This window comes from Tupaia chinensis, unplaced genomic scaffold (genome assembly GCF_000334495.1).
Source record: "Tupaia chinensis unplaced genomic scaffold, TupChi_1.0 Scaffold000217_1, whole genome shotgun sequence".
Lineage (NCBI taxonomy): Eukaryota > Metazoa > Chordata > Mammalia > Scandentia > Tupaiidae > Tupaia > Tupaia belangeri.
The window spans coordinates 7,056,871-7,073,548 of NW_006159692.1; the positions used below are offsets into that span (position 1 = coordinate 7,056,871).

At 51.5% G+C, this 16,678-nt stretch overlaps 2 protein-coding genes across 10 annotated transcripts in view; one reads left to right on the forward strand and one right to left on the reverse strand.

Moving 5' to 3' along the window:
• LOC102471532 (FXYD domain-containing ion transport regulator 4) overlaps nucleotides 1-11,174 on the forward strand; it is a 15,685-nt gene extending 4,511 nt beyond the window's left edge. Inside the window, exons 2-10 of one of the 3 annotated variants that reach the window (XM_006147667.3) lie at nucleotides 4,728-4,839; nucleotides 5,397-5,443; nucleotides 6,284-6,341; nucleotides 7,105-7,137; nucleotides 7,241-7,264; nucleotides 7,920-7,994; nucleotides 8,070-8,106; nucleotides 8,346-8,383; nucleotides 8,458-11,174. In XM_006147667.3, the coding sequence (XP_006147729.1) occupies nucleotides 6,305-6,341; nucleotides 7,105-7,137; nucleotides 7,241-7,264; nucleotides 7,920-7,994; nucleotides 8,070-8,106; nucleotides 8,346-8,383; nucleotides 8,458-8,477 (264 nt within the window). In that variant the 5' untranslated portion in view covers nucleotides 4,728-4,839; nucleotides 5,397-5,443; nucleotides 6,284-6,304 and the 3' untranslated portion in view covers nucleotides 8,478-11,174. Of the gene's footprint in view, nucleotides 1-4,687; nucleotides 4,840-5,396; nucleotides 5,444-6,203; nucleotides 6,342-7,104; nucleotides 7,138-7,240; nucleotides 7,265-7,919; nucleotides 7,995-8,069; nucleotides 8,107-8,345; nucleotides 8,384-8,457 lie in introns of those variants that run through there. The other 2 variants (XM_027771507.1, XM_027771506.1) reach the window with 2 other exon arrangements.
• Nucleotides 11,175-14,335: 3,161 nt separating this feature from the next.
• Nucleotides 14,336-16,678, reverse strand: part of LOC102469405 (heterogeneous nuclear ribonucleoprotein F) — a 19,926-nt gene continuing 17,583 nt past the window's right edge. For all 7 annotated transcript variants that reach the window (XM_014587548.2, XM_006147662.3, XM_006147666.3 and 4 more), the window contains one exon: nucleotides 14,336-16,410. In XM_014587548.2, coding sequence (XP_014443034.1) covers nucleotides 15,112-16,359 — 1,248 coding nt within the window. In that variant the 5' untranslated portion in view covers nucleotides 16,360-16,410 and the 3' untranslated portion in view covers nucleotides 14,336-15,111. The remainder of the gene's footprint in view (nucleotides 16,411-16,678) is intronic.

The window sequence follows — 16,678 nt, forward strand, 5'->3', positions numbered from 1 at the left end:
CCCATGGTCAACGACATGGGAGTCCAGCAACATAGCCATTATGCCAACTGCTGGTCCCTCCTTTTTTTTTTTAAGAATTATTTTTATTGGGACCAGCAAGTGGCGTGGTGGTTAAGGGGACTGGACTCTCACATGAGCGACCACAGTTCAAATCCTGGACCTGGAGGCTTGCTTTCTCATTTCCTCTCTCGCTCTCACTGTCCCTCACTGGTCAAATTAAAATTTAATAAATAAAGTTAACATTATTTTTATTAACTTTATTTCATTGTAATTTGACCAGAGAGGGACAGAGTGAGAGAGGGAGAGAGGGAGAAAGCGAGCTGCCAGGTCTAGAGCTTGAACCACAGATGGCCATGTGGAAGTCCAGTGCTCTGAACCACCACGCCACCTGCCGGCCCCCCTAATTCTCCTTTTACTAGCGTATCCATTAGTAATGTATCAATCATCGTAGTAATTTATCAATCAACTATCCAGTAGTTAATTTATACATATGCCCAGTTCCCACTGAATTACTTGTGTGCCACGGTCTCTAAGAGCAGGGAGATATGAGTGACCTGCAGTCCCTGCCCTGATCACAAACACGGTGGAACGGTTAGGACAGATGCACACACACCTGTGAGAAGGGCTTGAACCAAGTGGGGCCCAGACACACACAGGTGGGGAGGTCCCATGGGCAGGAAAGGTGGCTTCCCAGGTGAAGCACCTGCTGAGCTGGGCAGTGGGAACTCAGTGGCCTTCGGGAGATGATGAGGATTGAATGGCAAGGACTGAATAGGGACGTACAACGGAGCAGGAAGGACGTGATCCTAGCTAAGCAGGACAGGGAGGTGGGCTGCTCCATGTGCCTTTGGGTGGGAGCCAGGCCAACGGTACAAAGAATCTTGATCTCATAGCTCCAGAGTGCATTGCACCTGCCCTTGGGGGAAGACAGATACACACACACACACACACACACACACACACACACACAGAAACACTGCAAGGGATGTGTTTTCTCGTGGCCACGGCAACCCAGTGGGTAAGGGAGCGACCTGAGATCAGAAGTTTCGAAATGGGTCGGGACAACAGAAAGGCTCTTCTTAGCAGCTGTGGCCCATGAAGGGCCTGAAGGAAGCGAGAGGAGGACGTGCCCCAGAGATGAGAAGTCCTGTTGCCAAGAGGACCAGTGGCTGAGGGCCCTGCAGGAAGGGGCGAAGCTCCCGGAAGTCTACGTGAGGAAGGGGCGGTGTGACAACCCTGGCGTCTCACTCCCCAGAACGCGTTCGGCTTCTCCCCAAGCAGGTCTACATCCTCGCTTCCCCGGCAGCCCTGCAGATGCGTCCTGAAACGCAGAAGAGTATCTCCCTGCCGCCCCAGACTGAGGCCTACAACCCGGCGGCGTCCGCCCCGCCTACTCCGAGCTCTGCGGCGCTCGCAGGACAAGTTGCTCCTTCCGCCCTATGGTCCCCACCGCCGAGCACCCCACTGCCATGGCCCCGGCGGGATCTCGAACTCGCGAACCCGCTAACAGAGGTCCGACCTGACCCAGGCAGCTCCGGGAGCTGGTGCACACGAGCCGCAGGCACCTGTGATAATCGCAACAACCAACCCACGTGGGCAGGGATGGACTCGCCTCGGGCACAAAACCCCACCCATCGCAGCGCGCTCTGAGAAGCCGCGCCTTGGGCCAGGTGGGGTCGCCGCTGGGCCTGAATCCCAGAGGGAGCCGCGCCCCAGGGCCTGGAGAGAACCGAGCCCAGCTCCGGGGACGCTGCGGACCGGAGGAGAGCGGGCCACCGGAGGCAGGGGCCCAGGCGTTCTTTCCAGACCGCTGGGAGAGAGGCCTCGGAGGGCAGTCCTCCTCCGCCCTGCCGGGGACCTTCGGGGTCGGGCCTATCCCGCCCATTCCAGACCCCAGGAGCAGCGGGCTCCCCGTCTGCTGGCCACGCCCAGGCGGCAAGCGGAGGGGACCGTCCAGGCTCAGCCCCCGCACGTGTGTGCCCGACCACTCCAATCAGGCAGGGTAGGGTGGGAGAGAGCTCCTGGGCCTCGGGATTCAGGAGTCCGATCCAGGCTGGGGTTCCGTGCTGTGCGCACCGGGGCAATGACTCACCCTCTTGTGCCCTCATGCGTCCAGCTGGGACATGAGCGACCGGTTTGAATGGCTGTGAGGACTACATCTACCTCTGATCGCTCCGCTCCGGCTCCGGGACGGCATGTGCCCAGGGCTCGGTCACCAGAGCTGCTGAGTTCCCACATAGCCTGACACACGCATAGGAACCTCCTCAGCCTGGAGAAGGGACAGGGTTAGAGAGACCCCCACACACCCACAGGAAAACGTCCAGAGAAGAGGCCTGGCATGCAGTCACACTGCTCTGCCTGCAGAGGCCCTGTTTTCAGCCTTCCCAGCTGAGTTCTGCCCAGCAGGCTACAGAGGGAACGAACAGTAAAAAAGCAGGCATTTGTCTGTATTAAGAAGTGTTTACAGAAGTGAGCAGGTGGCAAAGCACTGGACCACATGGCGAACTGTGCAGTTCAAGTCCCAGACCCGGTGGTTTGAAAACCACACCAAGACTGTGTGCAGGTATGCCCAAAAACCCAAGTTGAGAACAGAGGAGAAGGGATTGTGGTGTGGCAATTGCCCTGGGAGGTGATTTTTCACTTTCCACACTCTCTCTTGTCTCTCTCTTGTCTCTCTCTAGCAAGTGCACATGCTCTATGGTAACAACCTTAAAAAAAGAAAATGTTTACTAACCATCCTTTCATTCACTAGAAATGTCTGGGATTCTTCTCTCAGGGCGTGATTCCTGAGGGACACTGGACAGACTCTGAAGGCTGTTTTTGAAGCCACTGACCTTGCACATCTAGGGATGTGCATTGCTTATCAGAACCTCTGGGACCCTGCCCGTAGTGTCTGATTTCTTATCTACCTCAACACGAGAAACCTGGTGTGAGGCACTGAGACCTGCAGGGAACTCGGACCTGGGCTGGGTGACGCTCAGCGAAGAGCTGATGGGCCACCAGCTGGTGAGCCTTTGCTGGGTGGGCCCAGTTCAAAGCCTGGAGGGAGTAGAAGGAATCAGAGAGAAAGCTGCAGGGTCCAGCCTGTTCCCTCTTTGGCCTGATGCGCAGAACTCAGCAGGGTCCAGCATCCACACTTTCTTCCCCTTCGGGACCCAGCACAGCAAAGGAAACACAGTCCCAGTGGAGAGGGAGGAAGACTGTGGCCCAGTGGCAACTAAACACCAGTCATACCTGGACTGCCTCCTCTGCACTGCTTCGCCACTGCCACAGCGCCCTGCTCCAGGCCCTACCTGCTGCCCTATGAGGAGCACAGATGCATCCTCCTCTAGGGCATTATTGCCTTGAGGAAAGGTATAAACCAGGATGATTTTAGCCTGCCCAGAGGTAAAATGAAAGAAATGCTTGACCTTGCCTGATACACAGTGGGAGCCTCACAGGAGCATTCTCCTACCCTCCAGGATGGGCCGCAGACAGGAGGACTATGCACACATGTACACACACACACACTCCTGCTCACACACAGAAGCCAGGAGAATGGACAAGTCGTGGGTGTGGTGGGCACAGAAAGGCCAGTCAACAGGACAGTGTCCCTCCTGCCTGTCCCCAGCAGGCAGTCTTCCTCCCCAAGGTAGCCACCAGTGGCTCACGAGAATCTCTTCAGAGGAGCACCCTCCGCAGTAAGCCCAGGTCAGAGACCCCTGTTCCTTGTCAGCCATCCCCACTTAGTGTCTGGTCAAGGCCAAGTACCCTTCATTTGGTGGGCACAACCATGGTGGTGCTGTTGCTGTGGGCCATTGGCTTCCTCAGGAGGCCTCCTTTGTCTCTCCCTGGACTCTCCTCTCCCAGCACCCTAGAGTTCCAGACTTGGAACCACATGTGAGGCCCAGGTTCAACTCCAGGTCCAACCTGAAGTCCAGGCACGATGTGGGGCACCTGTACTCCCTGTGACAGGAGATGGGAGACTGAGGCAGGAGGAGCAGGAGTTCAGGACTGACCGTGGTGTGACCCTGTCTGAAAGAGCCAGGCATGGTGGCACATGCCTGTAGTTAGCGGGTAAGCAGAGGAAGGAGGATGGTGGCAAGACTATCAAACAGTAAACAACTCAAGAAGGAACAACCAAATAGAGAGGCCTCGGGACACTCACCTATAGTGGGCCAAGTTTGGCAGAAGCTCACAAGGCAGGCATGGGGTCTACAGAGGAAGGCAGCCCACAACTCATTCTGGCTCCCTTCCTCCAGCTGTGAGGTAGACAGGAAGCCCAGGCCCTGATGGGGGCAGGGGTAAAAAAGTGGGGACAGGGTCTCGTCAGAGGGCAAGCAATCCCAAGGCCCCCACCGGCCCTCTCAGTGGACACCCAGCCCAAGTAAACGCAGTGGGACACTGAGCAAACAGAGCCTGCAGGTCAGTGCCCAACTCCTGGTCTGCTATCCCCAGGGCACCTCCAAGCAGAAGTCCCAGAACTTCCACAAAGATCCCAGAAATGCCTACCCCCTCCAGCACCCCTCTGGGCCCCTCTCAGGATCTAGGTGAGATACTGACGCTGAAAGCTCACCAGCCTCTCCTGAAGGGTCTGAGGCCCTACACATCCCTCCCTCTAGGCTTCTTCTTCAGGGCATAGGTCTGGCACCTGGTCAGCCCTGCTGTGGCAGGTGAGCTGTCACCTTAAGAGCACAGTGGGGAGGGGAGCTGCGGGAGGCTCCAGGAGTCTGACCAGTTCCCTCCAGCCCTCAGGTGTTCTTGCCCTGGGTGGGGCCACTGGGTTTAAATGGCTGGAACCAACCTGGGCGGTCCTCAGCCCCACACCTTCCTCAGACCTGCTGTCTACACCAGACTCAGGTGAGTGCCCAGGTGAGCTCTCAGGTGAGCAGTAAGCAGGCATCTGCTAGGATTCTGGGGCTGCTAGGGGTAAGGGGGTGGACCAGGGACCTCTCTGAGGAAGGGTGGTGGGTACCAGAGGATTCTGCCTATTTGGGGTATTGAACATAGAAGGGTTTGCAGTGGCCTCCTAGGGACTGTGGCTTCCTGCTTTGCTTGCAACCCCTGTCACATACAGAGTAAGTTGGAGACTGGAGGAAACAGAGGTCAACTTTTGGCTAAAGGATACCCAGACTGCAACTGGGACCCTCCTAAGCCTGGAACTCCAGGGAGCTGGGAGGGAGGGTCCAGGGAGAGAAAAAGGGAGGCCTCCTGGGGAAGTCAAGAGGCCACAACCCAAAGGGATCACCCCTTCCCCTACTAGGTACAGGACTCGTGCGTGTGTGTGTGGTGTCAGAACAGGCTCTTACTGCTTACCCTGTGCAAGGCATGCTTCCTAGACTTAACAGAAATAGTTTATTGAATTCCCCACTGTCGTCACCTGTGAGGTCTCCATTATGGTTATCCCCTCTGCACAGGACACGGAAGAACAGACAAGTGAAGGGACTGTGGAGACACACGGCTGGTAAGTGTGCCTGGACTCATGACCTTAGGAGCCAGAGCTGGCACAATGCTATCACACTGGCCTCGGTGCTGCTCTCAGGGCACTGCCCTGCCGTGTGCAACCAGACGCAGAAGCTGGGAGGGTCTGATACCAAGGGCGCAGCCAGCCCAGGGGCAAGTACAGGAGCAGCGACGCTTACCCGGGGTTTCCAGCCCGTACTTGCCTACACTCAGAGTGGGACCTGGGGCACCTGGAGCAGCATTCCTGGCTATGACTGAGGCCGGGGCCAGGGTTCCCACTGCTATGGGCTATGAGCCTGTCATCCTTCAGCCCTGGGTGCTGGGCTCTGAGTGCCCGTGTGGAGCACTCGGCAATTCAGCCTGGATTCCAGCCAGACTCCGGCCAGCCCAGGACCTACCTCAGTGAACAACACCCTGGGCCTGATAACCACCACATCAGCGCTCTTTGTGTGGGGTTATGACACCCAGACTTAGCAGAGTAGGGCCTGACCTGGGGCATCTGACTGCAGCCTCCGAGCCTCGCTGTCCTCCGGTGAAACAGATAACGGGGTGTCTTCCTGGGTGAGGCTTCCTAAAGATTTCGGCCAGGCCTCCTGTGGCGCTGACTGCAAGCAGGAGCTGCTGGGCCTGAACTAGCAGAGCTCGCTCCGCCGACCTCCTGGGCAGTTACTACTGTCCTCTCCCAATGAGAAAACAAAGTGCCCACTTTCCAGCGGGGCCATGACAATCACAGCCGGGTTCTGCACCCCGACTGTCTCCAGCCCTGCCCCTCCTGCTGCCTGAGTGAGCTGAGTCTGAGGTGGTCGTGGACAGCAGACGCCCACCTGTCTCTGCCCTGTAGTGTCGCCCTGTGAGCTGCGTCATGGAGAGAGTGACCAGGGCCCTTCTCCTGCTGGCTGGTGAGTTCCTCAGCCCCTCGGTGGGCCCTCCTCCCTTCACCCATCTCCAAGAAAGGGAAGAGCAGACAGCACCTTCTAAGGGGCCTGGAGTGCCATCAGTGTGATTGTGTTGAGATCGTCAGTTCACAGAAGTACACTGAGGATATGACGTACAGGTAGAATGCTGCATTGCAATAGCTGTCCTTACTGTTCCTGAGTCATTGAACTGTGGAAAACTGTGGCATGAAAAAATAAAGCATTCTTGGGAATCAGTGGTTGGCATAATGGCTATGTTGCTGGACTCCCATGTAGTTGACCACGGTTCGAGTCCTGGACCTGGTGGCTTAAACTCATGCCGGGCGCGTATGCGTGCATGCCCAAGATCCTGAGAGGAGAATGGAGGAAAAGGGATTGCAGCGTGGCCATCCCCCCTGGGGCATGATTTCTCGCTATCTGTCTCTTTGTCTCTGTCTTTCTGGCTAGCACACACACCCTATAGCAAAAAACTAGGGGAAGAAAAAGCATTCCTGAGTGGGGAGGTGAAGGAAGCTTCTCAGGAAGGGGAAAAAGACACCAGTTTTTCACCCCTTCCTGAACACAAGAACAGCTGGCAACCTGGGGACCAGGGAGGGCTCTGGGTGGTTGGGAGTGAAATGTCTGGCCTTGGGGCTGGGAAAGTCTCAGCAGAGCCACTAGGGTCACCTCTGTAACCTGTCAGAATCCTATGCTGGACTCATCTAGACACCAGAGCAGGAGTGACCACTCCTTCCTGTTTCTCCCCTAGGCCTGCCTGCCCTAAAAGCCAATGACCTATTGGGTGAGTGAGGCCCCCGTGCCTGCTGCAGCACTCCACACGGCCCTCTAAGCCCCACACCCTTCTGCAGGGTCTGGCCTCATTCTCTCGTGTTTCTTTCCTGCAGATAAAGACAGCCCCTTCTACTATGGTAAGAGCTGTGGCCTCCCACCACACCCCCACCCTTGCCTGTCCTGAACCTCTGCCAGACAAGCTGGGAAGTGTAGACAAAGTGGGGTAGGGATGGACCTGCTCCTTGGGAGTGTCTGTGGGACCTGCAGGGAGGCTGACAGAGGGGACAGGAGGCCTGGGCTGCAGGCTGGCATCCCCACCCCCCACTCCTCCTCCCCTCTGCTTCTCCAGGACCCAGTCCCACAGGCTTTCTGGTCCTCTGCAGTCCCAGGTCTCCTCTGGGCCTCAGTTCCACTGCCACCTTTCAGGAAAGCTCCCCGAGCTTTCTTCAAAGCCCCCTTTCTCTGCTCGCCTGCCTTTATTCTTTACTCTACAATGTATCCATTTAGTGGTGCGCCTCTCCCTCATGGCCTGGATCAGAAGCCCTGTGTATTTACCGGGCGCCGTCTAGCACAACCAGGTGCTCCCAAGCAGAGGGCACATCAAAAAGTTCCTAGAAAAAAGGATTGAACTGTGAGTGTATTTTGAGGCAAACATTCCAAAATAAATAAATAAATAAATAAAATCCAGGCATATACTATGCACATTCCTCAAACTTTTTGAAGCCCCTAGTATCCCTGGACACAAGTGAGGTGGTCCCAGACTGGCTGAGCTCACGCTGCCCCCACCCACAGATTGGGAGAGCCTGCAGCTGGCCGGGGTGATCTGCGGAGGGATCCTGGGCGTCGCTGGGATTGCTATAGCCCTGAGTGAGTGGTGGCCTGGTGGGAAAGTGAGAGGGAACGGATGCTCGGGCTGGGGGTCACCCATTTCTTCTTCTGCAGGTGGCAAATGCAAGTGCAGGCATGACCAGGGGCACAGGTAGGGCAGGCCCTACTGTGACAACCTCCAGCTGAGCAGACCTGGGGTGGGCGGTGAAGGACTTGCACAAGGACAGTGTCCTGGCTGCCCCCTGGCTTTGCAGAGGGATCTGTTGTCCTCAGGTTATCAGCCCTGAGGGCCCCTCAAGTGCCCTTGGAACAGCAGTGAGCTGTCCTGGGGGGTGGGGAGGAGCACCAGGAGTTGAGGGCAGATGACACTCATCTGATTCCTTTCTCCAGTCCCTTAGCTGAGAAAGCCACCCCATTCATTGCTCCAGGTGAGAGGAGCCTATGGGGCTGAGGGCGGGGACTGTGTAGGGACCATGACTGAGGACCTGCCTCCTCTCTGCAGGCTCTGCCAGCTCCTCCTGAGCACGAGAACATCGCCCAGGAGCACACGCCCACTGCTGCCTCTCCACTGGGACCTTACCTTCTGGGACAGTTTCTATCCCAAGGCTGGGTGGCCCTGATCCCTCTTGATCAGGAAGCTAAGGCTGATGTAGAAATTAAAAGTCAGACAGCTCACTCTGGTGGTCTTGTGAGCCTCTGGGGCCTGGTGGGGGAGGGCAGGGGTGCCCAGGGTGTCTTGTGGATTGCTGCTGCTCCTGTGTCTGGAGGCCACTCTCCAGAAAGCCATGTCCCATGGCGCCATTCCAGGCAACTCCACTGGGACCTCAGTGAAACACCACAATGCTGTATGAGAAGACCTTGTCATTTATAAGCATGCCTTGTGACCATGGGAGTCCTGATGACCAGAGACCAAGATGTCTCATCCTGTAGGGTGACTTCAGTGGCTCATTCTGCTGAGACCTCACCAATTCCTTCATCGATTCATCCAAATAAAAATGCCTTAACTGTCCCCAAACCATGGGAGGCCCTTCAGGTAACATCCTGTGAGACTCCAGCAGTTTTGCACCTAAGAAGCCTGCATAGTGCATTCAGAACCAAGAACAGTTTGTAGTAACCTGAGATCCCTGTCACATGCACCCGCAAGGGTACGCTGGCATGTCTAGCACTACAGGATAGGGGTATGGCAGTGCCCCTTCTTCTGCCTGGCCATCCTGTCACCCAGGTGGAAGGAAGTGAAATGCCCTGTTATAGAACAAGGCCAAGGCCAGTAGGGTGAAAGATATCCACTTGTCCAGGAAGCAGCTTCTAAAGTAAGGCCAGAGTCTGGGCTGATAGGCGCTCTGCTTCAGGCCAGCTATCAGGTTGCACTCCACATCTCAGGGGGACCACCCCTTTGACAAGAGTGTCCTGGGTTCAGGTCACCAGACTCATGGGCTTGGTCAGAAGCCAGTGCAGGGCTCTGAGGGGGAAACTGAAGTTCAACTGCTCAGGTCTTGGAAGCACTACACAGTAAGGGGTGAGGGGGAAGAGTTCCAAGGTGGGGCCCGATGGGACTCAAGCCCTGCTGATGGCCTAGCTGCAGTCCTTGAGAGCCCTGGTGAGTGGCATGAGGTCCAGCTGCTTTCTCTTCTGCTGATCCCCCAACGCCCGCAAGGCACCAGCTCTTTGAGCCACAGGGTGATGCTCCTGCACTGGGTGCTGCCCGGGCAGCACAGGGAAGTCCAGGCAGGAGTGGGCATTGCAGTTGAGTCCTTGGAGGTGAAGGGTGAGGGTGCAGCTCCAAGAACCCTGGGAACCCTGGCAGTATGCAAGTGACCTAGGGGACAGTGGTCTTCTTGCTCCTTGTGAAAGTGTGGCTGGAATAAGGCGACTAGATCCATTAGGAGGTAGCTGGTACTGCAGGGAGAACAGCTCTCCCTGTGAGTATGGAACCTCCTAGGGTTGGGGCGGGGTGTCATGAGAAGACAATTGTTTCCACCACAGCCCGGGGTGGGGGCACTGATCAGAGGAAGGCGGAGCAGGCAAAATGCAGCTTAACACACTTTCTGCCCCAGGGAGTAGGTGCAGAGTCCCTGTCTTCCAGAAACACGAAAATACCAGGACACTGGTGTCCATGGACTGCATAAGAGACCAGAAAAAAATGACACCTAAGAAAGCCAAGTCTAGAGTGACAATGGAAAACAGGAAAACAGTCATTCAGGGAAGAGGAAGCTAATGAAACTTTCTGATAAGTTACTCTGTTCTCAGCAACCCGTTAAGATGGGGACTCTAAAGTCCTCTGTGCCTAAGAGACTTGAGGTCCTCACAAAGTGCACAAGCAGCCTCAGGCAGTCTCGCCAAGCATCAAGGAATGGGCTCTGTTCCCTTTCTGATGCATCCCTAATGGAGTTACCTCAAGGCTGCTTATTACTGAGTATTGAACTTATTTAAAAAATCCATTTTTTCTGATTGAAGATATCACTCATCTAAATTGCAGAAAACTTGAACATTACACCCAAATAAATCGATTTCTAATTCACCTAATCACTGTTGTTTGATAATATAGTGACTCAGGGGAAGGGCTGGGCTCTGGGCTTCTATCAACTTGGCTGGCAGGTCTCTGATCTAGGGTGCTACAGGACAAGGGGTAGGGAGAGAAAGGCCTTGCAAGGATGCCTCTGTATTTTTCTGAGGAAATAAATTCAAAATTAAAAAGAAAACAAAACAAAAACAAAACTAAAGGGCCAGCAAGTGGCTTGTAGGTTAAGGTGCTAGATCCCACATTGCTAACTGCATGATTAGAGTCCCAGATCTGGTAGCTTGAGAAACATGTCAGATGTGTGTACATGTGTGCCCAAAATCCCAGAATGAATGCAACCCCCATTGGTGCGTTCTCCCTCCCTCTGGTGAGACACATGTCCTACAAAAATTAAGAAACTGATTGTCTTTCAGATCTTTCCTGTCTTTGTACCTTGATAAATGAACTTGTTTTCTGACACAAACTCAAGCTGTTGATTTAGAACCCAAAGATAAACACTAAGGACTTTTTTACTGACTTAAAACTCGTACTTTTATTGTTTTCTTGTATGGTAGGTTGCCACATATCAAGTTCTGAACTTTATAATCTACTAAACAGATCAATGTTGCTATTTGTACAGTTGAGCCATTTCTCAAATAAAAACAGAAAGACAAACCAAAAAAAAAAAAAATCAAACCAATCAAAAAAAAAAACCCATTAAATGGCAAGCTTACACATCCTATAGCAAAAATCTCTCAGAAACAAAAATGTTATGGGACCAGCAGATGGCATGATTACATCGCTGGACTCCCATATTATTGACCAGTCCGAGTCCTGGACCTGGTGACTTAAGCCCATGCCAGGCACATGCTTCAAATCCCCAGAGAACAGCTAAGAGTGGATTGCAGCATGGCCATGGGGGTGGGGTGGGGGGGTGTGATCTGTTGCTTCCTCTCTGGCAAGTGCCCTACAGCAAGAATCACTTTTAAAAATGGCCAACCACAGTTCAAGTCCTGGACCTACTTGCTTGCTTTTTAACTCTATCCAGTCAGAAATTAAAATAATTTTTAAAAAGCAGTATCTAGGCAAGCAGGTTAGGTATGGTGATTGAAGTAGCTGGAAGCCACACGGTCAATTCCAACAACTGGAGTCCTGGCTGAAAAATTATGGTGGTTCAATGTGTGTGAACACCCCAAATCTCAGGGTAGAGATGTGAAGGAATTGCAGCATGGCCATCCACCATGGTAAGTATCTCACTTATCATCTCTCTGCAAGTTGCCCTATAGCAAATTACAAAGGCCAGCCCTAATAAGGTCTGGTGACTAAGGGAGTCAGATACCATATAGCAGACCCTGCAGACTGCTAGCCCTAGTGGATTGAGAAACATACCTGCCACCATGCATGTGGGCATAACAAAGTCCCACAGGAGAGATGGAGGGAATTGCAGGACCACATAACCACAGGAGGTTACCTTCCCCTCCTCCATTATCTCCCTCTGGCAAGCATGTGTTCTGTGGCAAATTTAAATTGGTTTCAATTGATGGAATTGATAGCAAACTCATCTGATCCTTGGCCCCAGGAATCTATTTGTCCTCTCCCTATGCTGCTACCACTCTAAGAAGAGCTATGATGGCATTTGTGATGGAAGGGAGGGGTGGCTTGCACTTGTTAGACAGGTATAGACAGGGAGAAAGCAAATGTGGCATGTGATGGCTCTGGAGACTTGGTTCTGTTCTAGAAGTAAAGATCCCAATGTAAGCTAAACATTTCTCTTCTACTCCCTGCTCACTCCCCTTTGGGATTTTAATTCAAGCCATACTCTGGCTAGCTGTCCCATAGATGCCCTGGGCAATAGTCCATTAGCTTCAACACAGATCAAGGCTACACAGGGTTCCCAGTTGTGTATTGTGGCAATCACACTGACCTCCTCCTGATTGCCACCACCTGCTGACAAGATTTGGGGTCTTTTTCTCCTTACTGCCAACCTTGCCTGAAAGCAAAATTCCATTAAGCTTCTCAAAATGCTAGGGGCCCTCACTATAGTGCAGTCATTCATTTAGTGCTGTCCTTGGGCCCTTCCAGGAACACCAAGTGGCGTCATTCTCTGGCACTAGACAATCTCTACTCAACCCTTATCTTGCATCAGTCTGTAGGTCTTGTCCACACATACTAAACAGGCCCTGTAGTTTCCTAAAAAGGCCACTTCCTTTGGTAGGAAGGACTCTTCCATATGATGTCAATAGTTTTCCAGAACAGACATCAGCAGAGGCCAAGAGTACTTTAAAGTTTTTTGCCAAAATGCAAAAAATTCTTTATTGGTGAAACTTGTCTACTAGAAAGAATGGAAAGTCTTTGGGTCAAATTGGTTAGAAATCCATGCATCTGTAACTACTCTGTTCCAGGGCCATACACATACAGGTAGCAACCTGGGCTTAGGACATGAGCCAGACCTCCCAGGAGGACAAGTACCACTTCTGAGACCACTTACCACAGGTGAGGTCTTGGTGGTGTCTTTCTTCTAAGTGAGGTGGTACTCTTACTGGCCAGATTCTAGGGTCACCTTGAGGTTTCAGGTTACCTACTACATTCTCCCATATTTCCCACCTCAGATTCATGCACGCTCGGAGATCCCAACATTCTATGAAATCTGAGGTCAGATTCTCATTCCAGTCCCCCCAGTCCCCATCAATGATAAGCAGGATCTCCAACAACCTGATTTCCTTATGGTGTACTGCTGCCTAGAACTTGGGAACATGGCAGTTGGGTCCAAGGACAACAGATCCTGTAAAGGCGAACTTAACAGGGGCCCAGTCACTTGCTCTCTTCTAGATCCCCTTATGCTGCCTCCCAGTTTTAGCAGCTCACCCTCCATCTCTCCTTGCACCTCTGACATCCCAAAATGCCTTGGTTGAGACCTGAAGAGGCAGAACACTGGCAGTAAGGCTGCGTCAATGAAGCCCAATGAGTTCAGAAAAAGGGAAGACTCAGCTCTACTGTCACATCAACTGATTTCTAATAAAAACCTTCAGGGGTTTAACTAGGAACACTAACTACCCAAATGCCAGAGGGAGATCCTGACACTGGTTAAGATGAGAATATCTAGGTTACATTCACCATGTGGCTATTAAGTAAGGAAACACAGGCCAGAAAAACCACCAACGGTAATTATCAATTCTGCACAGGATGCTTTTTCTTATAAACTCCACCCACATTCTAAAGTCTAGGTTTACTTATTGTCAGCCCCAAGGTTAAAAATGACAATATGGTGCATGCAGGTGCCTGGAATTAGACACTACTTTCCACTACATGTGGATAGTAACAGTTCAGGCACAACATGGAAACAGGTATTGAGTGCTAATAAGCTTATCCTATAATCTGTCATTTAATCCAGGAATGCATCCCATGGATAAAACTAAGTGTAACAAAACTTCAGTGTTTTCACAAGTTACCTACAAACTGTGGTTCCTGGCCTTGATGTTTTAAACATTACTCAAAAAGAATGTTTCTAAGTCATGAATGGCTATGCCCTTAGCATCAAGGGAGGGAGGATGACAATAGGAATTATCTAGGAAAGGGTGCAGGGTCAGTAGATGATGCAGAGGTTGAGGTAGCTGGATCCCACATAGTACTGCAGTATGAGTCCAGAATCCAGCAGCTTGAAAAACACACCAAGCATGTGTGTCCAAAATCCTGGGGGAAGAAGGGACTGTGGCATGGCCATGCACACTGAGAGATTTTTTACTTCTGCCTCTATGGCAAGTCCCAGTACCAATAGCAAACTAAAAAACAAAACCACGGCGCATAAGTGGTTAGGACAAGTGCTTCTACGTCGTTATCACTCAGGCTTGTGTCCAGTCACCATCTCCACCATTCACAAATTTAATATTTTTCTTAGACTTTATTTTAGCCTCATTGTAAGAATAAGGGAAATCATAGATTTGATATACTAAACTTTTTGAAATTGACACTAAAGTACATTGAGAATTATCTTAGATCACCCACTTTACTACCTTTTGCTGAGTAGATAATCTGTGCCAGTCATTGTGAAAAAGTCTTTATTTTAAGAAAAAAATTTAGTTAACAAAAAATTTAACAAGTTTCACTTAGCAAAATACACCCAAAAGGAAAGCACAGTACAAAGAAAGTTTAAGTCAAGGCCTCACCAATTCCTACAGTATTAGTATTGTGTCTCAATTCTCAAAACTAACTTTTAAAAAGCTTAAACTTAACCTAAAAGATCTTAAGTGAAAATATAAACTAGAATGAACAAACATGAGAAATGTTTCTCTTTGAATTGGGGATCTAGCACCTTTGAGTTTTCCAAAAGAGCCCATCTCCCCAAGGTGTTCACTGCGATGTGGTGTAAAAGACCCACATTTAACATACTCAAACTACTTTAACTCAGAGAACATCACTCAGAATCTACTACCAAAATGTTAATTGAGAAAAGCTGAAAATAGTTTTAGTTTACTCAGTATCACATGCTAGAAGAAAACTTTGCATGAGAAAACACTGAAGAGGTAATCTTTTAATCCAGATTTCACAAACTCATGGTGCAAAAATGGGTCCCACAGCTTCTTCTAGAGTTATAACTGCTTGTCACTGCTTGTTGGCTGCCTCTGAGAATTTGATTCAAACAAATCACACGTTCCTACAAAACTAGTCGTATCCAGCCATGCTGTTTTGACCACTGTAGCTGGCCCCGTAACAGCCACTCACTGACTGGCTCTCCAGACCACTGTAAGTGGCCTGGGCTGCTGACACCCCCATGCCTTGCATCACCTGGCTGCTATAAGCCCCATTGCTGGCCCCCGTGGTCGAATTCAAGAATAACTCTATGTATCTGTGCTGCATGTTGGCCCTATCTTTGGACATGGCTGCCACAGCTTCTTCGTGGGTGGCAAACTCGACATCCGCTTCACCTGTCACTCTTCCATCAGGGCCGATCTCAATATGAACTCTCACAGGGTTGAGTGGAGAGAAGAAGTTGTAAATGTCGTTCTCGGTGGCCTTGTACGGCAGCCCCCTCATGTGGACACAGTGCCCAGTGGTGCTCTGCACTGTGAACTCGCCGTCTCCGTATCTGTGGTCATACATTCCCGAAAGACAATAACTGAGGTCTCTTCCAAACATGTCGGTGGTGAAGCCGTAGCCATCACTGAGGCCACTGTACTCCTCGTAGCCTCCGTAGCCTGCACTGTAGGCCCCAGGCCTCATCCTATCCAGGCCTGCTTGCTTCACAATGCCAATATATCTTCTGGCAGTGCCAGGCCGGTCATAGGGCCCCGGCCGCTGCACGGACATGAACTTCAGAGGGGGATCTGAATAGGACCTGACTTCCTCCTGACTGCTCTTGAACACTTCAATATACCTGTGCCCTATTCTCTCCTTGTGCTTCCCTAGGGCCTTCTCTGCTAACTCCTGGGAGGCAAACTGCACAAAAGCTTCCCCTGTAATCTTGCCTTCCGGGTCCACAGGCAATGTGATCCCGTTTGGCACGATTTCTAGCCCTGAGAAGAACTGAACAATTTCTTCCTTTGTGCATCCAAATGGGAGTCCTCGAAGGCGCACGAAGCCATCATTGGCGCTGTCAGCGCTGTTTGGACCACTGTGCTTCAACACCCAATCCATTTCGGTTCTGTGGGACTTGAACACCTCAATGTACCGGTGTCCCATGCTTTCCCTGTCTTTTTTCAGGGCCATCTTTACATCTTCTTCTGATTCAAGCTCAACAAAAGCCTCACCACTCTGCCTGCCTTCTCTAGTGTAGATGAAGTGGACACCTGCAGCCCCATCATGAATTGTGCAGGTGGAGAGGAAGTTCTGCACATCCTCAATAGAGCAGGACCAAGGCAGGCCACGGAGCTTGACCACAAAGCCTTCACCTCCCTCAGGGCCCAGCATCATGGAAACTTGACAGGGCAGATGTCAGAAAAGCCTGGATGTGGCTTTTTGAGGCTGAAAAGGAAATGATAATAAATAAATAGTTTCCCCTATATTTTACATCAGGAAGGAGTTAAAAAGCACCAAACACACGTGAGTGAGATTCAATCCCAGTTCTTTCCCCCTAAAAGAGACATAAAAATCATTTAGAACCGATTTTTTATAACCCATAATACCACTTTTTTCTCCTGGATTTCTATATCTCCTATGAAATCACCATATCCGATCTGCCTCCCTACACACTGCTGTCACCAGTAACTTCAGAAATCTATGAGTTCAGCAG